The 25,000-nt window shown below is 44.0% G+C and overlaps 1 protein-coding gene across 6 annotated transcripts in view; it reads right to left on the reverse strand.

Moving 5' to 3' along the window:
• utrn (utrophin) overlaps positions 1-25,000 on the reverse strand; it is a 407,872-nt gene that overhangs the window by 352,059 nt on the left and 30,813 nt on the right. For all 6 annotated transcript variants that reach the window (XM_065026301.1, XM_065026305.1, XM_065026302.1 and 3 more), the window contains one exon: positions 12,059-12,120. In XM_065026301.1, the coding sequence (XP_064882373.1) occupies positions 12,059-12,120 (62 nt within the window). The remainder of the gene's footprint in view (positions 1-12,058; positions 12,121-25,000) is intronic.

A 25,000-nucleotide genomic window follows, 5' to 3' on the forward strand; every position in this document is an offset into this window, starting at 1 on the left:
GTGTGTGTGTGTGTGTGTGTGTGTGTGTGTGGACACTGTGTGTGTGTGTGTGTGTGTAAGGACACTTGTGTGTGTGTGTGTGTGTGTGTGTGACACTACTGTGTGTGTGTAAGGACACTGTGTGTGTGTGTGTGTAAGGACACTACTCGTGTGTGTGTGTGTAAGGTGTGTGTGTGTGTGTAAGGTGTGTGTGTGTGTGTGTAAGGACACTACTCTTGTGTGTGTGTGTAAAGGACACTACTCGTGTGTGTGTGTGTGTGTAAAGACACTCGTGTGTGTGTGTGTGTGTGTGTGTGTGTGTGTGTGTGTGTGTGTGTGTAAGGACACTACGTGTGTGTGTGTGTGTGTGTGTAAGGACACTACTCGTGTGTGTGTGTGTAAGGTGTGTGTGTGTGTGTGTGTGTGTGTGTGTGTGTGTGTGTGTAAGGACACTACTCGTGTGTGTGTGTGTGTGTAAGGACACTACTGTGTGTGTGTGTGTGTAAGGTGTGTGTGTGAGGACACTACTCGTGTGTGTGTGTGTAAGGACACACTACTTGTGTGTGTGTGTGTAAGGACACTACTCGTGTGTGTGTGTGGTGTGTGTGTGTGTGTGTGTGTGTAAGGACACTACTTGTGTGTGTGTGTGTGTGTAAGGACACTGCTCGTGTGTGTGTGTAAGGACACTACTTGTGTGTGTGTGTGTGTGTGTGTGTGTGGACACTCTGTGTGTGTGTGTAAGGACACTGTCGTGTGTGTGTGTGTGTGTGTGTGTAAGGTGTGTGTGTGTGTGTGTGTGTGTAAGGACACTACTCGTGTGTGTGTGTGTGTGTGTAAGGACACTACTCGTGTGTGTGTGTGTGTGTGTGTGTGTGTGTGTGTGTGTGTGTGTGTGTAAGGACACTACTTGTGTGTGTGTGTGTGTGCAAGGACACTACTTGTGTGTGTGTGTGTGTGTGTGTGGACACTGTGTGTGTGTGTGTAAGGACACTACTCGTGTGTGTGTGTGTGGACACTACTCGTGTGTGTGTGTGTGTAAGGACACTACTCGTGTGTGTGTGTGTGTGTGTGTGTGTGTGTGTGTAAGGACACTACTTGTGTGTGTGTGTGTGTGTGTGTGTGTGTGTGTGTGTGTAAGGACACTACTCGTGTGTGTGTGTGTGTGTGTGTAAGGACACTACTGTGTGTGTGTGTAAGGACACTACTGTGTGTGTGTGTGTGTGTGTGTGTGTGTGTAGGACACTACTCGTGTGTGTAATGTGTGTGTGTGTGTGTGTGTAAGTGACACTGTGTGTGTGTGTGTGTAATGACACTGTCGTGTGTGTGTGTGTAAGGACACTACTGTGTGTGTGTGTGTGTGTGTGTGTGTGTGTGTGTGTGTAAGGACACACTGTGTGTGTGTGTGTGTGTAAGGACACTACGTGTGTGTGTGTGTGTGTGTGTGTGTGTGTGTGTGTGTGTGTGTGTGTAAGGACACTACTCATGTGTGTGTGTGTGTGTGTGTGTGTGTAAGGACACTACTCGTGTGTGTGTGTGTGTGTGTGTAAGGACACTACTCGTGTGTGTGTGTAAGGACACTACTCGTGTGTGTGTGTGTGTGACACTACTGTGTGTGTGTGTAAGGACACTACTTGTGTGTGTGTGTGTAAGGACACTACTCGTGTGTGTGTGTAAGGGCACTACTGTGTGTGTGTGTAAGGACACTACTCGTGTGTGTGTGTAAGGACACTACTCGTGTGTGTGTGTGTGTGTGTGTGTGTGTGTGTGTGTAAGGACACTACTGTGTGTGTGTGTAAGGACACTGTGTGTGTGTGTGTGTGTGTAAGGACACTACTCGTGTGTGTGTGTGTGTGTGTGTGTGTGTGTGTGTGTGTGTGTGTGTGTGTGTAAGGACACTACTCGTGTGTGTGTGTGTGTAAGGACACTACTCGTGTGTGTGTGTGTGTGTGTGTGTGTGTGTGTGTGTGTGTAAGGACACTACTCGTGTGTGTGTGTGTGTAAGGACACTACTCGTGTGTGTGTGTGTGTGTGTGTGTGTGTGTGTGTGTGTGTGTGTGTGTGTGTGTGTAAGGACACTACTGTGTGTGTGTGTGTAAGGACACTACTCGTGTGTGTGTGTGTGTAAGGACACTGTGTGTGTGTGTGTGTGTGTGTGTGTGTGTGTGTGTGTGTGTGTGTGTGTGTGTGTAAGGACACTACGTGTGTGTGTGTGTGTGTGTGTGTGTGTAAGGACACTACTCAGTGTGTGTGTGTGTGTGTGTGTGTGTGTGTGTGTGTGTGTGTGTGTGTGTAAGGACACTACGTGTGTGTGTGTGTGTGTGTGTGTGTGTGTGTGTGTGTGTAAGGACACTACTCGTGTGTGTGTGTGTGTGTGTGTGTGTGTGTAAGGACACTACTCTGTGTGTGTGTGTGTGTGTGTGTGTAAGGACACTACTGTGTGTGTGTGTGTAAGGACACGTGTGTGTGTACTGTAAGGTGTGTGTGTGTGTGTGTGTGTAAGGACACTACTGTGTGTGTGTGTGTGTGTAAGGACACTACTCGTGTGTGTGTGTGTGTGTGTGTGTGTGACACTGCTGTGTGTGTGTGTGTAAGGACACTACTCGTGTGTGTGTGTGTGTGTGTGTAAGGACACTACTCGTGTGTGTGTGTGTGTGTGTAAGGACACTACTGTGTGTGTGTGTGTGTGTGTGTGTAAGGACACTACTCGTGTGTGTGTAAGGTGTGTGTGTGTGTGTGTGTGTGTAAGGACACTACTCGTGTGTGTGTGTGTGTGTGTAAGGACACTACTCTGTGTGTGTGTGTGTAAGGACACTACTCGTGTGTGTGTATGTGCGTGTGTGTGTAAGGACACTACTCGTGTGTGTGTGTAGGGACACTCTCGTGTGTGTGTGTAAGGACACTACTCTGTGTGTGTGTAAGGACACTACTCGTGTGTGTGTGTAAGGACACTACTCGTGTGTGTGTGTAAGGACACTACTCGTGTGTGTGTGACACTACTCGTGTGTGTGTGTGTGTGTGTGTGTGTGTAAGGACACTACTCGTGTGTGTGTGTGGGACACTACTCGTGTGTGTGTAAGGACACTACTTGTGTGTGTGTGTGTGTAAGGACACTACTCGTGTGTGTGTGTGTGTGTGTGTGTGTAAGGACACTACTGTGTGTGTGTGTGTGTGTGTGTGTGTAAGGACACTGCTGTGCGTGTGTGTAAGGACACTACTCGTGTGTGTGTGTAAGGACACTACTCGTGTGTGTGTGTAAGGTGTGTGTGTGTGTAAGGACACTACTCGTGTGTGTGTGTAATGACACTTCTCGTGTGTGTGTGTGTAAGGACACTACTCGTGTGTGTGTGTGTGTGTGTGTGTGTGTGTGTAAGGACACTACTCGTGTGTGTGTGTAAGGACACTACTTGTGTGTGTGTGTGTGTGTAAGGACACTACTCGTGTGTGTGTGTGTGTGTGTGTGTGTAAGGACACTACTCGTGTGTGTGTGTGTGTGTGTAAGGACACTACTTGTGTGTGTGTGTGTATGTAAGGACACTACTCGTGTGTGTGTATGTAAGGACACTACTTGTGTGTGTGTGTAAGGACACTACTCGTGTGTGTGTGTGTAAGGACACTACTCGTGTGTGTGTGTGTGTGTGTAAGGACACTACTCGTGTGTGTGTGTGTGTAAGGACACTACTCGTGTGTGTGTGTGTGTAAGGACACTACTCGTGTGTGTGTGTGTGTGTGTGTAAGGACACTACTCGTGTGTGTGTGTGTGTGTGTAAGGACACTACTCGTGTGTAAGGACACTACTCGTGTGTGTGTGTAAGGACACTTCTCGTGTGTGTGTGTAAGGACACTACTCGTGTGTGTAAGGACACTACTCGTGTGTGTGTAAGGACACTACTCGTGTGTGTGTGTGTGTGTGTGTGTGTGTGTGTGTGTGTGTAAGGACACTACTCGTGTGTGTGTGTAAGGACACTACTCATGTGTGTGTAAGGAGACTACTCATGTGTGTGTGTAAGGAAACTTCTCGTGTGTGTGTGTGTGTGTGTGTGTGTGTAAGGACACTACTCGTGTGTGTGTGTGTGTGTGTGTGTGTGTGTGTGTAAGGACACTACTCGTGTGTGTGTGTGTGTGTGTGTGTGTGTGTGTGTGTGTGTGTGTGTGTGTGTGTGTGTGTGTGTGTGTGTAAGGACACTACTCGTGTGTGTGTGTGTAAGGACACTACTCATGTGTGTGTGTAAGGACACTTCTCGTGTGTGTGTGTGTGTGTGTGTGTAAGGACACTACTCGTGTGTGTGTGTGTAAGGACACTACTCGTGTGTGTGTGTGTGTGTGTGTGTGTGTGTGTGTAAGGACACTACTCGTGTGTGTGTGTGTGTGTGTGTGTAAGGACACTACTCGTGTGTGTGTGTGTGTAAGGACACTACTCGTGTGTGTGTGTGTGTGTGTGTGTAAGGACACTACTCGTGTGTGTGTGTGTGTGTGTGTGTGTGTGTGTGTGTGTGTGTAAGGACACTACTCGTGTGTGTGTGTGTGTGTGTAAGGACACTACTTGTGTGTGTGTGTGTGTGTATGTAAGGACACTACTCGTGTGTGTGTATGTAAGGACACTACTCGTGTGTGTGTGTAAGGACACTACTCGTGTGTGTGTGTAAGGACACAATTCGTGTGTGTGTGTAAGGACACAATTTGCGTGTGTGTGTAAGGACTCTACTCTTGTGTGTGTGTGTAAGGGCACTACTCATGCGTGTGTGTAAGGACACTACTCGTGTGTGTGTGTAAGGACACTACTCGTGTGTGTGTGTAAGGACACTACTCGTGTGTGTGTGTAATGACACTACTCGTGTGTGTGTGTAATGACACTTCTCGTGTGTGTGTGTAAGGACACTACTCGTGTGTGTGTGTGTGTGTGTGTGTGTGTGTGTAAGGACACTACTCGTGTGTGTGTAAGGACACTACTTGTGTGTGTGTGTGTGTAAGGACACTACTCGTGTGTGTGTGTGTGTGTGTGTGTAAGGACACTACTTGTGTGTGTGTGTGTGTGTGTGTGTGTAAGGACACTACTCATGCGTGTGTGTAAGGACACTACTCGTGTGTGTGTGTAAGGACACTACTCGTGTGTGTGTGTAAGGACACTACTCGTGTGTGTGTGTAAGGACACTACTCGTGTGTGTGTGTAATGACACTTCTCGTGTGTGTGTGTAAGGACACTACTCGTGTGTGTGTGTGTGTGTGTGTGTGTGTGTGTAAGGACACTACTCGTGTGTGTGTAAGGACACTACTTGTGTGTGTGTGTGTGTGTAAGGACACTACTCGTGTGTGTGTGTGTGTGTGTGTGTGTGTAAGGACACTACTCGTGTGTGTGTGTGTGTGTGTAAGGACACTACTTGTGTGTGTGTGTGTATGTAAGGACACTACTCGTGTGTGTGTATGTAAGGACACTACTTGTGTGTGTGTGTAAGGACACTACTCGTGTGTGTGTGTAAGGACACTACTTGTGTGTGTGTGTGTGTAAGGACACTGCTCGTGTGTGTGTGTAAGGACACAATTTGCGTGTGTGTTTAAGGACACTACTCGTGTGTGTGTGTGTGTGTGTAAGGGCACTACTTGTGTGTGTGTGTGTAAGGATACTACTCATGCGTGTGTGTAAGGACACTACTCGTGTGTGTGTGTAAGGACACTACTCGTGTGTGTGTGTGTGTGTGTGTGTGTAAGGACACTACTCGTGTGTGTGTGTGTGTGTGTGTGTGTGTGTGTGTGTGTGTGTGTGTGTGTGTGTGTGTGTGTGTAAGGACACTACTCGTGTGTGTATGTGTGTGTGTGTGTGTGTGTGTGTGTGTGTGTGTGTGTGTGTGTGTGTAAGGACACTACTCGTGTGTGTGTGTGTGTGTGAGGACACTACTCGTGTGTGTGTGTGTGTGTGTAAGGACACTACTCGTGTGTGTGTGTGTGTGTGTGTAAGGACACTACTCGTGTGTGTGTGTGTGTGTGTGTGTGTGTGTGTGTAAGGACACTACTCGTGTGTGTGTGTGTGTGTATGTAAGGACACTACTCGTGTGTGTGTATGTAAGGACACTACTCGTGTGTGTGTGTAAGGACACTACTCGTGTGTGTGTGTAAGGACACAATTCGTGTGTGTGTGTAAGGACACAATTTGCGTGTGTGTGTAAGGACTCTACTCTTGTGTGTGTGTGTAAGGGCACTACTCATGTGTGTGTGTAAGGACACTACTCGTGTGTGTGTGTAAGGACACTACTCGTGTGTGTGTGTAAGGACACTACTCGTGTGTGTGTGTAAGGACACTACTCGTGTGTGTGTGTAATGACACTACTCGTGTGTGTGTGTAATGACACTTCTCGTGTGTGTGTGTAAGGACACTACTCGTGTGTGTGTGTAAGGACACTACTCGTGTGTGTGTGTGTGTGTGTGTGTGTGTGTGTGTGTGTAAGGACACTACTCGTGTGTGTGTAAGGACACTACTTGTGTGTGTGTGTGTGTGTAAGGACACTACTCGTGTGTGTGTGTGTGTGTGTGTGTGTGTGTGTGTAAGGACACTACTCATGCGTGTGTGTAAGGACACTACTCGTGTGTGTGTGTAAGGACACTACTCGTGTGTGTGTGTAAGGACACTACTCGTGTGTGTGTGTAAGGACACTACTCGTGTGTGTGTGTAATGACACTTCTCGTGTGTGTGTGTAAGGACACTACTCGTGTGTGTGTGTGTGTGTGTGTGTGTGTGTGTGTGTGTGTGTGTAAGGACACTACTCGTGTGTGTGTAAGGACACTACTTGTGTGTGTGTGTGTGTGTAAGGACACTACTCGTGTGTGTGTGTGTGTGTGTGTGTAAGGACACTACTCGTGTGTGTGTGTGTGTGTGTAAGGACACTACTTGTGTGTGTGTGTGTATGTAAGGACACTACTCGTGTGTGTGTATGTAAGGACACTACTTGTGTGTGTGTGTAAGGACACTACTCGTGTGTGTGTGTAAGGACACTACTCGTGTGTGTGTGTGTGTAAGGACACTGCTCGTGTGTGTGTGTAAGGACACAATTTGCGTGTGTGTTTAAGGACACTACTCGTGTGTGTGTGTGTGTGTGTAAGGGCACTACTCGTGTGTGTGTGTGTAAGGACACTACTCATGCGTGTGTGTAAGGACACTACTCGTGTGTGTGTGTAAGGACACTACTCGTGTGTGTGTGTGTGTGTGTGTGTGTAAGGACACTACTCGTGTGTGTGTGTGTGTAAGGACACTACTCGTGTGTGTGTGTGTGTGTGTGTGTAAGGGCACTACTCGTGTGTGTGTGTAAGGACACTACTTGTGTGTGTGTGTGTAAGGACACTACTCATGTGTGTGTGTAAGGACACTACTCATGTGTGTGTGTAAGGACACTACTCATGTGTGTGTGTAAGGACACTACTCATGTGTGTGTAAGGATACTACTCATGTGTGTGTAAGGACACTACTCATGTGTGTGTAAGGACACTACTTGTGTGTGTGTGTAAGGACACTACTCATGTGTGTGTAAGGAGACTACTCATGTGTGTGTGTAAGGACACTTCTCATGCGTGTGTAGTGTGTTGTTTTGTCTACATACAAACCTGTATTCAGAGTACATAATGCTGTGCAATGTTTTGCATGGAAAATGTTATGGAAAATCAACTCAGTTCATTTTCAGGTTAGAAATATTTGCAATGATTCAAACATTCTGAACATCCTATAGTTTATGCACTGGGGATGGTAGACAGTGTTTCTGTTGATAACTGGGTAGAAGGGTACGTACATCACGTACAGTATATAATAGCATATGAAGTTGGGCAAATGGTTGGGAAATGGAAACCAGAGGATGGGATCAAACATGAGAGATTTGTGGGTAATTTTTTAGGTAAAAGAGAACAGAGCTCATTCTAACATCCCACTCTCCATACCTCAGATATGACCTGACAACAGAACAACTCAACAAGAAACACACAGAGCTAACACAGAGGAGAGGAGAGAAACACACAGAGCTAACAGAGGGGAGGAGAGAAACACACAGAGCTAACACAGAGGAGAGGAAAGAAACACACAGAGCTAACACAGAGGAGAGGAAAGAAACACGCAGAGCTAACACAGAGGAGAGGAAAGAAACACACAGAGCTAACACAGAGGAGAGGAAAGAAACACACAGAGCTAACACAGAGGAGAGGAGAGAAACACACAGAGCTAACACAGAGGAGAGGAGAGAAACACACAGAGCTAACACAGAGGAGAGGAAAGAAACACACAGAGCTAACACAGAGGAGAGGAAAGAAACACACAGAGCTAACACAGAGGAGAGGAAAGAAACACACAGAGCTAACACAGAGGAGAGGAGAGAAACACACAGAGCTAACACAGAGGAGAGGAAAGAAACACACAGAGCTAACACAGAGGAGAGGAAAGAAACACACAGAGCTAACACAGAGGAGAGGAAAGAAACACACAGAGCTAACACAGAGGAGAGGAAAGAAACACACAGAGCTAGCACAGAGGAGAGGAGTGAAACACACAGAGCTAACACAGAGGGGAGGAGAGAAACACACAGAGCTAACACAGAGGAGAGGAAAGAAACACACAGAGCTAACACAGAGGAGAGGAAAGAAACACACAGAGCTAACACAGAGGAGAGGAAAGAAACACACAGAGCTAACACAGAGGAGAGGAGAGAAACACAGAGCTAACACAGAGGAGAGGAGAGAAACACACAGAGCTAACAAACACAGAGGAGAGGAGTGAAACACATAGAGCTAACACAGAGGGGAGGAGAGAAACACACAGAGCTAACAGAGGGGAGGAGAGAAACACACAGAGCTAACACAGAGGAGAGGAAAGAAACACACAGAGCTAACAAACACAGAGAAGAGTAACACACAGAGCTAACACAGAGGAGAGGAGAGAAACACACAGAGCTAACACAGAGGAGAGGAGAGAAACACACAGAGCTAACACAGAGGAGAGGAAAGAAACACACAGAGCTAACACAGAGGAGAGGAGAGAAACACACAGAGCTAACACAGAGGAGAGGAGAGAAACATACAGAGCTAACACAGAGGAGAGGAAAGAAATACGCAGAGCTAACAAACACAGAGGAGAGGAGGGAAACACAGAGCTAACAAACAAAGAGGAGAGGAGGGAAACACAGAGCTAACAAACACAGAGGAGAGGAGAGAAACACAGAGCTAACAAACACAGAGGAGAGGAGGGAAACACAGAGCTAACAAACACAGAGGAGAGGAGAGAAACACACAGAGCTAACAAACACAGAGGAGAGGAGGGAAACACAGAGCTAACACAGAGGAGAGGAGAGAAACACACAGAGCTAACACAGAGGAGAGGAAAGAAACACGCAGAGCTAACAAACACAGAGGAGAGGAGAGAAACACACAGAGCTAACAGAGGGGAGGAGAGAAACACACAGAGCTAACACAGAGGAGAGGAAAGAAACACACAGAGCTAACACAGAGGAGAGGAAAGAAACACACAGAGCTAACACAGAGGAGAGGAGGGAAACACAGAGCTAACACAGAGGAGAGGAGAGAAACACACAGAGCTAACACAGAGGAGAGGAGAGAAACACAGAGCTAACAAACACAGAGGAGAGGAGAGAAACACAGAGCTAACAAACACAGAGGAGAGGAGAGAAACACACAGAGCTAACAAACACAGAGGAGAGGAGAGAAACACACAGAGCTAACAAACACAGAGGAGAGGAGAGAAACACAGAGCTAACAAACACAGAGGAGAGGAGGGAAACACAGAGCTAACAAACACAGAGGAGAGGAGGGAAACACAGAAACACACAGAGCTAAGCAAACACAGAGGAGAGGAGGGAAACACAGAGCTAACAAACACAGAGGAGAGGAGGAAACACACAGAGCTAACAAACACAGAGGAGAGGAGAGAAACACAGAGCTAACAAACACAGAGGAGAGGAGGGGAACACAGAGCTAACAAACACAGAGGAGAGGAGAGAAACACAGAGCTAACAAACACAGAGGAGAGGAGAGAAACACAGAGCTAACAAACACAGAGGAGAGGAGAGAAACACACAGAGCTAACAAACACAGAGGAGAGGAGAGAAACACACAGAGCTAACAAACACAGAGGAGAGGAGAGAAACACAGAGCTAACAAACACAGAGGAGAGGAGAGAAACACACAGAGCTAACAAACACAGAGGAGAGGAGAGAAACACAGAGCTAACAAACACAGAGGAGAGGAGAGAAAACACAGAGCTAACAAACACAGAGGAGAGGAGAGAAACACACAGAGCTAACAAACACAGAGGAGAGGAGAGAAACACAGAGCTAACAAACACAGAGGAGAGGAGAGAAACACACAGAGCTAACAAACACAGAGGAGAGGAGAGAAACACAGAGCTAACAAACACAGAGGAGAGGAGAGAAACACACAGAGCTAACAAACACAGAGGAGAGGAGGGAAACACACAGAGCTAACAAACACAGAGGAGAGGAGGGAAACACAGCGCTAACAAACACAGAGGAGAGGAGAGAAACACACAGAGCTAACAAACACAGAGGAGAGGAGGGAAACACAGAGCTAACACAGAGGAGAGGAGAGAAACACACAGAGCTAACACAGAGGAGAGGAAAGAAACACGCAGAGCTAACAAACACAGAGGAGAGGAGGGGAACACAGAGCTAACACAGAGGAGAGGAGAGAAACACACAGAGCTAACAAACACAGAGGAGAGGAGGGGAACACAGAGCTAACACAGAGGAGAGGAGAGAAACACACAGAGCTAACAAACACAGAGGAGAGGAGGGAAACACACAGAGCTAACAAACACAGAGGAGAGGAGGGAAACACACAGAGCTAACAGACACAGAGGAGAGGAGGGAAACACACAGAGCTAACAAACACAGAGGAGAGGAGAGAAACACAGAGCTAACAGAGGAGAGGAATAATAAAGATGGAGAGAGAGGGGGGGGCTACAGAGAGAAAAAGAGAGGGAGAAGGGAGAGAGAGAGAGAGAGAGAGAGAGAGAGAGAGAGAGATAGAGAGAAATAAAGAGAGAGAAATAAAGAGAGAGAAAGAAAGAGAGAGAAAGAAAGAAAGAGAGAGAAATGAGAGCGAATGAGAAAAAAAAAAAAACTAGAGTCCATACATGTATGTATTTATGGAAAACTAATTAGTGAAATTGTATAAGCATGTTTAAAATATTTCTGTTAACTACCCTGTGGGAGTGAGGGAACATAGCTAAAACAAGACCACACACACAAGGTCCATTATCAGACTAGCAGTAGCGCGCGTTAATGTAAATGGTGTGAAATGGCTAGCTAGTTAGCGCTACGTGCTTGTAGCGTATCAATCGTTGGCGTCACTTGCTCTGAAACCTTGAAGCAGTTGTTACTCTTGCTCTACAAGGGCCAAGGCTCTTGTGGAGTGATAGGTAACAATGCTTTGTGGGAGACCGAGGGTCCCTGGTTTGAGCCCAGGTTGGGGCGAGGAGAGGGACAGAAGCGTCAATGTTACATTAGCATGTTTCTGATTAACACAGAGAAGATTAAGCAGACTCAAGTGAAGACCAATTAATTTATCAAGAAGACAATAGCTAAATCGAGTTAGCATTGAAGCATTTTCCCTGTATACACTGTAATAGGGGAGTCAGCCATGCTAATGTCCTCTTAGTGCTCCGCTAGGCTATCTATTCTTTCCTGCAGTGAATCTGTTATTCTCCTGGGCCTGGGAAGAGAAGGTCAGGGTTAGTGTTCAAAGGGGAAGTTATTAGTCTGAAACAGTCAAACAAAACAGTCTGTTTGGACAGAAATAACCTGCTCACACTACTTCATTCAGCCCGTCTTCAAACTCAGTGTTGGAGGTTTCCAGAACAATATTTTCTTAGCTGGCGCTGGTGGATTTAACAAAAATGATTGGTGGGTTTAACTTAAATTAGTGATGGGCTTAAGTTAAATTAGTGATGGGTTTAAGTTAAATTAGTGATGGGTTTAACTTAAATTATTGGTGGGTTTAACTAAAGTTATTGGTGGGTTTAACTGAGCAACCTTTGTGTGAACAGGTTCGGATATAGCCTACCACACTTTGGCATTACCTTGGAGAACTGTGCATTTATCCATTTGGTGAAGGTTTTCTTCTGTACTGCGTCGTGCTCATCTGTGAAAGAGAGGAGAGAAAAAGAGACACGGTGAGAAACAGACCTTGTTTTTAGTTCCAACCAGAACAAAACATCATGTTGGACCGGTCACTATTCCAACAGGAGAACAGGACAGATAGGTCTGCAACATCAGTCAGCAGAGAGCACATGCAGATCAATTGTGCCTCCATTTGAGAACCCCAACTCTGAGACTAGACTCACTGACATGTTATTAGGTGTACCTGCAGGTCTTTGAAACCAGACTAAAAGTCCCATTCTGAGGTGATTGCTGCACTATTTGTGCCAGAGATGAGACCACTAGGAGCTGGATAGAAGATTGATGTAAAGATAATGACCATGTAACCTACTAAAAGGTTGGGAACAAAACAACATGTCAGTCTGGAGAGACAGAGATCCAGAAAGGTGAGACTAACGTCAGAACTCCGAAAAAACACTCACGCAATCAGTCTCACACACACACACACACACACACACCCACACCCACCTACCCACCTCTGCAGAGGAAAAAGCTACATGAAGTTACACACTCACACATCAACTATTTGTAATCACTCCCAAGTGACTCAGTACATCAGAACAAATATTTCACATTCTATTCCTTCTTTCCTCCCCACCTCTCTTGTCTTCTGTTCTCTCCAGCAGGGTTTCTAATAAGGTCTCATTGTGTAGAAGGCAGTAGGTCAGGTTTCTAATAAGGTCTCATTGTGTAGAAGGCAGTCGGTCAGGTTTCTAATAAGGCCTCGTTGTGTAGAAGGCAGTAGGTCAGGTTTCTAATAAGGCCTCATTGTGTAGAAAGCAGTAGGTCAGGTTTCTAATAAGGTCTCATTGTGTAGAAGGCAGTAAGTCAGGTTTCTAATAAGGCCTTGTTGTGTAGAAGGCAGTAGGTCAGGTTTCTAATAAGGTCTCATTGTGTAGAAGGCAGTAAGTCAGGTTTCTAATAAGGCCTTGTTGTGTAGAAGGAAGTAGGTCAGGTTTCTAATAAGGTCTCATTGTGTAGAATGCAGTAGGTCAGGTTTCTAATAAGGCCTCGTTGTGTAGATGGCAGTAGGTCAGGTTTCTAATAAGGTCTCATTGTGTAGATGGCAGTAGGTCAGGTTTCTAATAAGGTCTCATTGTGTAGAAGGGGAAACTGAATGTATTCAACTGAAATGTGTCTTCCGCATTTAACCCAACCCCTCTGATTCAGAGCGGTGCGGGGGGGGGGGGGGGGGGGCTGCTATAATCAACATCCACGTCTTCAGCGCCTGGGGAACAGGGGCAGAACGACAGATTTTCACCTTGTCAGCACAGGGATTCAATCCAGCAACCTTTCAGTTACTGGCCCAACGTTCTAACCACTAAGCTAACTGCCTGCCAGGTTTTCTACTAATGTCTTATTGTGTAGTTGTACAAGCAGTATGTCAGGTGATTTACTTGTTTAATGACTATATTATGTAGTTCCATCCCTACAACCTCAGGGGTCTCTCAACTGTCAACCACAGTGGCAAATACGCCCACTACTGTCATAGTCCGCTTCCCTGACCTGTCAGTTAAGTTGGTTCTATCCCACACCTGTCAGTCAGCTGAAAGTTATATTTCAATATAAGCCCCTCATTGAGCTGTCAGTCGTTTCTCAATAATGACCACCACAGGCTGTCTGTCAGAGGAGTTCATTCAACTCTGTCTGTCTGTCTGGTCTGTGAGAGAAATCACCCTACATTTCCCCCCACCCCAGGCACATCCATGTATTTTGGGTGTTAAACAACATCCATGTATTTGGGGGGAGGAGGAGAACACCAGAGGTCAAAGGTTATGATCACCAGCCCGAAGGGTCGGCAACTCCTTTGTTCAAGATGTGTGGAATATGTGTGAGCACCGCTGGCTCACAGAGCAGGGGTATAAAGACAGGAATGTGCCCCAGGGAGGTGACTAGGGGAAGAGTGAGATGGGCGCGAGGGTGAGAGGACAGTGGCTAGGGGAGGGGTGCGAGGGTGAGAGGACAGGGGCTAGCAGGAGGATGAGAGGGTGAGAGGTCAGGGGCTAGCGGGAGGATGAGAGGGTGAGAGGTCAGGGAATAGGGGAAGGGTGAGACGATGAGAGGACAGGGGCTAGGGGAGGATGAGAGGGTGAGAGGTCAGGGGCTAGGGGGAGGATGAGAGGGTGAGAGGTCAGGGGCTAGGGGAAGGATGAGAGGACAGGGACTAGGGGGAGGATGAGAGGGTGAGAGGACTTCATTCGACCAGTTGCGCACACTCTGACAGCGTCCGGATTAGTGTCCCACTCCTTGAAAGCGGCAGCTCTAGCCTTTAGCTCAGTGCGGACGTTACCTGTAATTCATGGCTTCTGGTTGGGATATGTACGTACGATGAAGCCGATGACTGAGGTGGTAACAGATGTAGCCTAGTTCTTCTGAAATAGGCTACATTTTCTTTATATCATGTTTCATAGACCTGTCTAAAATAAATAATGGACTGATTGTGATGGTGTAGGCTATATTAAATAGATGTATTTGACTTTTTCAAATGTAGCTGTTCAAAAGGTCTGATACAGTGGCTTGCAGGCTATGCGTGGAAGCCAGGAGATGCTAAATGTGTTTATTTTAGTGGTAAATTACCATGAGACCGCTGGTTATTTGCATGACAATCACAGGCTGACAAAATTTCCTGACCGCAGTAAAATTCCACATGACCGTTGAGTCACGGTTATCTCCTCTTATGCTCTCTGGACATGTGTTGGTAGTGTCATGATGCTGGCCTGGGGGTAGGTTTATGACAGTCATAAATACCTCTCCCCCTGTATTCCTCTCTCTACCCTACTTATGTGATTATTGAATATCACTTGGTTAACATGGAGATTCTGGGAACATCAGAAGGTGGGGAGAAATGAACCATATGTTGGTAATCCAACCAGTTGAACATATGTGTTGGTACTTAATGAATATGATGTCAGTTCGGTTGTCATCTGAGACATTCTCATCAATGATAGGATGACATAAACTGTACAGTGGAAAGTCTACACATTATAATTATCAGATTCACATGGAATTGTTGAGCAATTTAAAATGTTTGAATATGAAATTATTTGTGAGGGGATGAAATGTGATTTTAGTTTCTAAAATGTGAGAATTGTGTTTTCATGAGTGAATTAGGCCCGAATCAGTGGACCGCCCACGGGAAGAGACATTGGTTATAAACTATGAAACACGCCCTCCTCTCCCTTCCTATATAAAGCCTTGACGACAATTTAACTTCCGGTACAGGGGACATTAAGGCAACGGCCTTGATGTCAGAAGGGTTCAGATAACTACAGAGCAAAGCCAATCTCAGCTACCTAACGAAATTAGCATTTGAAGTCCCACGTGAAGAGGACGGTCGACACGTTGAATATGATGAATTTCAACAATACCAGCCAGAACATAGCATAAGCATATAAGCATGGCAACGGGGTATGAACTTTGAACTCTGATTCACTCCAGCCGCCAAGCGTAGACTGGGAAAGGACAGACAGAGTATACCGTCTACCACACAACGACGTTACTACAATGTATCCAATTTACCACCAGAGACATTCTTCCGAGGACAGAAAGATCTCTGTTGGCCAACCCGACCAGCATCTACGACCAGCCTATTGAAGCGAGTAAATATTCATTGCATTTTCCTTTTCCAAATGGGCGGTAATTTAGAATGCATAAGATTCTGTATTTACGATAGAGTAGCTGCCTACGGACCGATATAGACATCGCTTCTCCCTTTGTTCTTCAGTCTTCCCGCTCTTTCACTCAAACCCAACCCCCATTCTTTGTGTAACCAGCTGTCATATCTATTCCGTCCGCTAGGGACGTTTTCCTTTATGACATAATTTGTAATCAGAGTATGATTAATTCTGTGTGATTAGTTAGGTATTTCGTAAATAAATAATTAAACTCAATTTGCTGATTCAACTTGTTAGCCAGGGTTCGTGAAGATATCCAAGAATTTACAACTTTCAGATGAGACTGAAATAAGGTGACGATTAATATTGACTGCTATTGATGTAAATTATTACTAGGTCTTAAAAACCTCTTGTAAATACCCATCCCGGATCCGGGAGAATTGTCATCAACTGACACTAAGTAGCATAATGCAACGGACAAAAAAAAATCTTACTAGAAAATATTCGTATTCATGAAATCACAAGTGAAATATATTCAAACACAGCTTAGCCTTTTGTTAATCACCCTGTCATCTCAGATTTTTAAAATATGCTTTACAGCCAAAGCAAGACAAGCATTTGTGTAAGTTTATCGATAGCCTAGCATAGCATTATGCCTAGCTAGCAGCAGGCAATCTGGTCACGAAAATCAGAAAAGCAATCCAATTAAATTGTTTACCTTTGATGAGCTTCGGATGTTTTCACTCACGAGACTCCCAGTTAGATAGCAAATGTTCCTTTTTTCCCAAAATATTATTTTTTTAGCCAAAAATAGCTCCGAAAACGATTGCGGTCACGACAACTCCGAAAAATATTCCAAATTAGCTCCATAATATCGACAGAAACATGGCAAACGTTGTTTATAATCAATCCTCAAGGTGTTTTTCAAATATCTATTCGATAATATATGAACCGGGACAGAGCTTTTTTCAGTAAGACCGGGTGGAAAAATGGCTACCTCTATCTTTTGCGCGAGAAATACACAATGAGCCATCAGGTGGACACTGACGCAATGTTGTCGCTCAGGCTCATTTTTCAAAATAAAAGCCTGAAACTATGTCTTGTGATACTAGACACATTAAGGAAGCCATAGAAACAGGAATCTTGTTGATATCCTATTCACTGCTCAATAGGGAAGCATAGGAAGGGACTCTTATTTAGAAACCGCTGCGTTCCTGATTGGATTTTTCTCATTCTTTTGCCTGCAATATCAGTTCTGTTATACTCACAGACAATACCTTTACAGTTTTGGAAACTTTAGAGTGTTTTCTATCCTAAGCTGTCAATTATATGCATATTCCATTTTCTGGTCCTGAAAAATAGCCCGTTTACTTTGGGATCGTTATTTTTCCAAAAATAAAAAAAATGACCCCTAGATTCAACAAGTTAAGAGTTTATTCAGAAGATAACTGCTCTATAAATATTATTTTGTGGTGCCCTGACTTTTTAGTTAATTACATTTACATGATGAGCTCAATCAGGTGATATTAGCCAGCATAGCCAAAGACACGACAGTAGTAACCAACTCGCTAAATACCATCAGGTTCTAATGGCCTGGTACCCAAGGCTGTATTGTCCCTCCATCAGGTCCTAATGGCCTGGTACTCAGGGCTCTATTGTCCCTCTAACCACTGACATCAACGTAAATGCAATGGGAAAATCACATCAAACACTTATCATCAAAACAGTATCGTGTTCTTAAAACTCACCTCACTGTGATTGATCAATTTGAAGAAAAATGTTCAACAACAGATTAAAACTGAGTGGAAAACATGGTTGTTGTGGATGTTGTTTCAAAGCCTAACACAATGAAATGGACAGTGCTTTCTAAAGTGAAGATTATTTCAAAAACACCCTTACACATAGGCCTATATAAGAGCCCAAGCCCGGAAAAATATGGGAATTAAACGAATGATTGTGCCGTTATACAATACATAGCCCTACCTACATGTCTTTTTCCCCTGTCCTTGTTCCTGCCCATTTGACAATGGACCATTCTAAATCAAAACACATTTTATATATTACTAAAGACGAGGTTAAATTGAGAATAGTCTGTTGGGTGAAAATCAGTTGATGAGAGAACAGCTGTGCAGCCTGAAGCAAGGAACAGAACAAGCTTTTTCTGCTTCTTTCTCAAATCAATAGCAGATAGTCGCTCCATGCAGCCCATATATGTTCTGATTTCTAAGACATTCTAAGGTTTGTTTCATTCACAACGAAAGTTGACAAATAACTCTATATCTAGCATACAAGACCTGTTTCAAATTATCCCTTTTACGTTCAACATGGCCACGTCATAGCACACACGCTTCGGAATGGGAAAAATATCCTTTCTATATTATTCAGCTAAGTTTAATTATATTCTTCTTACTATAAAATCATTTAATATCAAGGGACTTATGAGCATATCTTGTCAGCTAAATGAACTAGCGTACAGCCTATGGCAGGGAGCATAGCCAGGTAACTGTTCTTCTGCATGACAATAACCGTCTGACAAAATGTAATGACCGCCACAGCCCAAATCTGTCCACCTAGAAATTAGCTATACAGTGCCTTGCGAAAGTATTCGGCCCCCTTGAACTTTGCGACCTTTTGCCACATTTCAGGCTTCAAACATAAAGATATAAAACTGTATTTTTTTGTGAAGAATCAACAACAAGTGGGACACAATCATGAAGTGGAACGACATTTATTGGATATTTCAAACTTTTTTAACAAATCAAAAACTGAAAAATTGGGCGTGCAAAATTATTCCATTTTTTCAATTTATTCAAAAAAATACAATTTTATATCTTTATGTTTGAAGCCTGTGGGGAAGCTGAGCAGTGTGTATTAATCAAACACTCCCTTTGGAGTATGCATCAGTCATCATATTACACACACTCCCTCTAACATATACACACTAGTATACAATCGGACACTAAACCAGTGAAACCAGACGATGATGGTAAGAACACACACACGGCTATCCGCTCTGAGAGGAAAGGCCTTCTTCCAATCTGCCTGCCAGTGAAACAGGAAGTAGTGATTACATCAGGAAGACAAGTCCCACAGGACTCCTCTTACAGCTCACTGATCTGATAGCTAATGACCCAAAGCACTGCAGGGAACACACACACACACACACACACACAGAGGTGGGGACTGGGGACGGTCTTCTCTCACTCTCACCCCCACACACAAACGTGGGGACTGGGGACGGTCTTCTCACACACACACACACACACCTCTGCAGAGGAAAAAGCTAAAGCTACATGAAGTTACACACTCACACATCAACTAACACACAACACACAGCTTAGAAAAGTAATCTCAGAGAGGCCCGCTCCCGAGCTCCCATCAGCAGCAAATATTCATTTAAAAAGGAAAGTGAAGGTGTTCATGCAAAAAATATATTGTCCCGAATCGTTACCCTAATCAAAACTAATTGCACCGATTCGTTTCAAACTAAAACATATCGTCCCTGTACCGTATCAAAGCCCTTGTATCTAGATTAGAGGTCGACCGATTGGAGGACCAAAAAAGCAAATACCGATTAAATCGGCCGATTTTTTTATTTGTAATAATGACAATTACAACAATACTGAATTAACACTTATTTTAACTTAATATAAAACATCAATACAATCAATTTAGCCTCAAATAAATAATGAAACATGTTCAATTTGGTTTAAATAATGCAAAAACAAAGTGTTGGAGAAGAAAGTAATATGTGCCATGTAAAATATGTGTCATGTAAAAAGCTCACGTTTAAGTTCCTTACTCAGAACATGAAAACATATGAAAGTTGGTGGTTCCTTTTAACATGAGACTTCAATATTCCAAGGTAAGAGGTTTTAGGTTGTAGTTAATATAGTATTTATAGGACTATTTCTCTCTATACCATTTGTATTTCATATACCTTTGACTATTGGAGGTTCTTATAGGCACTATAATATTGCCAGTGTAACAGTATAGCTTCCGTCCCCCTCCTCGCCCCTACCTGGGCTCGAACCAGGAACACATCAACAAAAGTCACACTCGAAGCATCGTTACCCATCGCTCCACAAAAGCCTCGGCCCTTGCAGCGCAAGGGGAATAACTACTCCAAATCTAAAAGCGAGTGACGTTTGAAACAGTATTAGCGCACACCCAGCTAACTAGCTAGCCATTTCACATTGGTTACACCAGCCATTAGGCTGATAGGCTTGAAGTCATAAACAGCGCTGTGCTTGCGAAGAGCTGCTGGCAAAACGCACGAAAGTGCTGTTTGAATGAATGATTACGGGCCTGCTGCTGCTCAGTCAGACTGCTCTATCAAATCAGACTTAATTATAACATAATAACACACAGAAATACAAGCCCTTGGTCATTAATATGATCGAATCCGGAAACTATCATTTCGAAAACAAAACGTTTATTATTTCAGTGAAATACGGAACCGTTCGGTATTTTATATAACGGGTGGCATCCCGAAGTCTAAATATTCTTGTTACATTGCACAACCTTCAATGTATGTCATAATTACGTAAAATTCTGGCAAATTAGTTCGCAATGAGCCAGGCAGCCCAAACTTGCATATACCCTGACTCTGCGTGCAATGAACGCAAGAGAAATGACACAATTTGACCTGGTTAATATTGCCTGCTAAACTGGATTAGTAGTTATAACTAGTGATTATGATTTGTGTTTTTTAGAAGATTAGTTTAATGCTAGCTAGCAATTTACCTTGGCTTCTACTGCATTCGCGTAAAAGGCGGATTACTTGTGGAGTGCAATGGTTAGAGCATTGGACTAGTTAACTGTGCGGTTGCAAGATTGGAACCCCTGAGCTGACAAGGTGAAAATCTGTCGTTCTGCCCCTGAACAAGGCAGTTAACCCACAGTTCCTAGGCAGTCATTGAAAATAAGAATGTGTTCAGAACGGACTTGCCTAGTTAAATAAAAGGTATAATTTTTTTTAAACAAAAATTACATTTAAAAAATAATCGGAAATCGGATCCCAAAAATACCGATTTCCGATTGTTATGAAAACTTGAAATCGGCCCTAATTAAATCGGCCATTCCGATTAATCGGTCGACATCTAATATAGATGCGTATCGAATCGTTCATGAAGGAGAGACACAGACATAACATACAGTGTGTGTGTGACCATGCAACACAAACCAAAACAGTCCAGTCACTCTTTCTCTGGTCATTTTCAGTTAAGAGCGTAACCTGGTTTGAATCCCTGAGCCGACTAAGTGAAAAATCTATCGATGTCCCCTTGAGCAAGGCAGTTAACCATAATTGCTCCTGTAAGTTGCTCTGGTTAAGAGTGTCTGCTAAATGACTAAAATGTAAATATAAAATTTAAGACATGATGGAGAGGAGCGTAACAAGGGCTGAAATAAAGAGACCTACAACCAAATAGGACATACAGTGGGGCAAAAAAGTATTTAGTCAGCCACCAATTGTGCGGGTTCTCCCACTTAAAAAGATGAGAGGCCTATAATTTTCATCATAGGTACACTTCAATTATGACAGACAAAATTAGGAGAAAAAAATCCAGAAAATCACATTGTAGGATTTTTTATGAATTTATTTGCAAATTATGGTGGAAAATAAGTATTTGGTCACCTACAAACAAGCAAGATTTCTGGCTCTCACAGACCTGTAACTTCTTCTTTAAGAGGCTCCTCTGTCCTCCACTCGTTACCTGTATTAATGACACTTGTTTGAACTTGTTATCAGTGTAAAAGACACCTGTCCACAACCTCAAACAGTCACACTCCAAACTCCACTATGGCCAAGACCAAAGAGCTGTCAAAGCACACCAGAAACAAAATTGTAGACCTGCACCAGGCTGGGAAGACTGAATCTGCAATAGGTAAGCAGCTTGGTTTGAATAAATCAACTGTGGGAGCAATTATTAGGAAATGGAAGACATACAAGACCACTGATAATCTCCCTCGATCTGGGGCTCCACGCAAGATCTCACCCCGTGGGATCAAAATGATCACAAGAACGGTGAGCAAAAATCCCAGAACCACACGGGGGGACCTAGTGAATGACCTGCAGAGAGCTGGGACCAAAGTAACAAAGCCTTCCATCAGTAACACACTACGCCGCCAGGGACTCAAATCCTGCAGTGCCAGACGTGTCCCCCTTAAGCCAGTACATGTCCAGGCCCGTCTGAAGTTTGCAAGAGAGCATTTGGATGATCCAGAAGAAGATTGGGAGAATGTCATATGGTCAGATGAAACCAAAATATAACTTTTTGGTAAAAACTCAACTCGTCGTGTTTGGAGGACAAAGAATGCTGAGTTGCATCCAAAGAACACCATACCTACTGTGAAGCATGGGGGTGGAAACATCATGCTTTGGGGCTGTTTTTCTGCAAAGGGACCAGGACGACTGATCCGTGTAAAGGAAAGAATGAATGGGGCCATGCATCGTGAGATTTTGAGTGAAAACCTCCTTCCATCAGCAAGGGCATTGAAGATGAAACGTGGCTGGGTCTTTCAGCATGACAATGATCCCAAACACACTGCCCGGGCAATGAAGGAGTGGCTTCGTAAGAAGCATTTCAAGGTCCTGGAGTGGCCTAGCCAGTCTCCAGATCTCAACCCCATAGAAAATATTTGGAGGGAGTTGAAAGTCTGTGTTGCCCAGCAACAGCCCCAAAACATCACTGCTCTAGAGGAGATCTACATGGAGGAATGGGCCAAAATACCAGCAACAGTGTGTGAAAACCTTGTGAAGACTTACAGAAAACGTTTGACCTCTATCATTGCCAACAAAGGGTATATAACAAAGTATTGAGATAAACTTTTGTTATTGACCAAATACTTATTTTCCACCATAATTTGCAAATATATTCATTAAAAATCCTACAATGTGATTTTCTGGAAAAAAAATTCTCATTTTGTATGTCATAGTTGAAGTGTACCTATGATGAAAATTACAGGCCTCTCTCATCTTTTTAAGTGGGAGAACTTGCACAATTGGTGGCTGACTAAATACTTTTTTGCCCCACTGTAGTTTCCATGGCAGCAACACTCACATCAACACAAGGAGCCCTGGGACCAGGGAAAACAGAGAGGACATAATTTCTGATGATTCCTTCTTTATCTCACTGCAGGTTAAGCACAGCCAGGACTGTTTTAGACCAGAGGGAATTCCATGAATAACCTGAAATGTGTCTACAGTAGTGCTGTCAGAGCTAATCAGTTAACTAAAGTTAACGTTTTGTCATTTTAGTGTTGAAAGCTTTTCAAAATACACTGCAAACATCCTAAATCCAGAATCTATCAAACTAAACATAGCAATGTGAGGTCAAAACAAGTTGACATTGAGGTTAAAGAACGTGTGCTTTATCGATTTAACAGATTTGACTTATCGTTACTTTGGGCAAAATCAAGACGGCAAATATTTCTGTAATGCTTTTTGTATAAAAATCTTTAAATTACAGCTCAATTTGAGCAAATTCTGAATTTGCGATGAATCATGATTAATCACAGCAAATCTGGCAATGAACTTGATCAAATGTTTTAATTGTTTGACAGCACTAGCCAATAGACTAAACAGTGTAGGCAACTTGTTGTATGAGGTTGAGTGGCATTTGAACCATTTAAGGCTTTCAGTACAGTTCAGTGTAAATGGTATGCTTCTCCCAGGTCTTGTGTCACTCACTGGGCACTAAACCAGTCCCTTGTGTCTAAGCCGTGAAGAGAAACCCTTTCTAACAGAAGACTATGTCATAAAAGGTACCGTCCCTCCCGGGTAAACTTCACCTTGTAAAGTTTTAAAAACAACACAGCTGTTAGGACATATATCCGTCAGTCTAGCTCCACCCCTGCCCTGACCTGACCTGTGTACAACTGACCCTAACAGAGGGCTCAATGGGTGGTATGCCCAACAACCAGATACAACGCTGACGCAGACGAGCACAAAGAACGCTCGCACACGCACACTGCATCTGCATATAAGATGTTATTGTTGAACTAACTATCAATCATCGTTTGCACGGACAAATGATGACGCACTATGCACGGACTCTTCAACCCATGCCTCAGTACAACATCCACACACAGACACACAAACATACAGACACACAAACACACAGACACACAAACACACAGACACACAGACACACAAACACACAGACACACAAACACACAGACACACAGACACACAGACACACACGCACCCCTTGTCCCCCTGTTCACAGCTCAACGGTGTTATATTTTGACTTTGTGGGACGTGTGGAATGTATAGCATTCACATCATTTCCCACGCATTCCACCCCCACCAACCAGACACTTGCCCAAGCTTGCCCGATCCAGAACCATCGATGCTCCGCTGCCGGGATTGGGGAATTTGTAGGGAAAACGCTCCTTGTGTCCGGGAAGATGAACCGATATCCCCACTTAGTCCTTTTCAAAAACACCCCCGTGTGTGTAGATGAGGAGGTAGGTATGGTGTAATTTACAGGTGAGAAGGTTTCTCCTGACACACAGCAGAATGATAAACTCTCTGGCTGCTGAAAGTATTCCATCTCAAAACCACAGAAGCAACAACTGACTATGTTAAAAATACAGTTGAAGTCAGAAGTTTACATACACCTTAGCCAAATACATTTAAACTCAGTAAAAATTCCCTGTCTTAGGTCAGTTAGGATCACCACTTTATTTTAAGAATGTGAAATGTCAGAATAATAGTAGAGAATTTTTTATTTCAGCTTTTATTTCTTTCATCGCATTCCCAGTGGATCAGAAGTTTACATACACTCAATTCGTATTTGGTAGCATTGCCTTTAAATTGTCTTAACTTGGGTCAAATGTTTCGGGTAGCCTTCCACAAGGTTCCCACAATAAGTTGGGTGAATTTTGGCCCATTCCTCCTGACTGAGCTGGTGTAACTTAGTCAGGTTTGGAGGTCTCCTTGCTCACACATGCTTTTTCAGTTCTGCCCACAAATGTTCTATGGGATTGAGGTCAGGGCTTTGTGATGGCCACTCCAATACCTTGACTTTGTTGTCCTTCAGCCATTTTGCCACAACTTTGGAAGTATGCTTCAGGTCATTGTCTATTTGGAAGACCCATTTGCGAACAAGCTTTAACTTCCTGACTGATGTCTTGAGATGTTGCTTCAATATATCCACATAATTTTCTCACTTCATGATACCATCTATTTTGTGAAGTGCACCAGTTTCTCTTGCAGCAAAGCACCCCCACAACATGATGCTG

The sequence above is a fragment of the Oncorhynchus nerka genome, linkage group LG13 (assembly GCF_034236695.1).
Source record: "Oncorhynchus nerka isolate Pitt River linkage group LG13, Oner_Uvic_2.0, whole genome shotgun sequence".
NCBI classification, from domain to species: Eukaryota; Metazoa; Chordata; class Actinopteri; order Salmoniformes; family Salmonidae; genus Oncorhynchus; species Oncorhynchus nerka.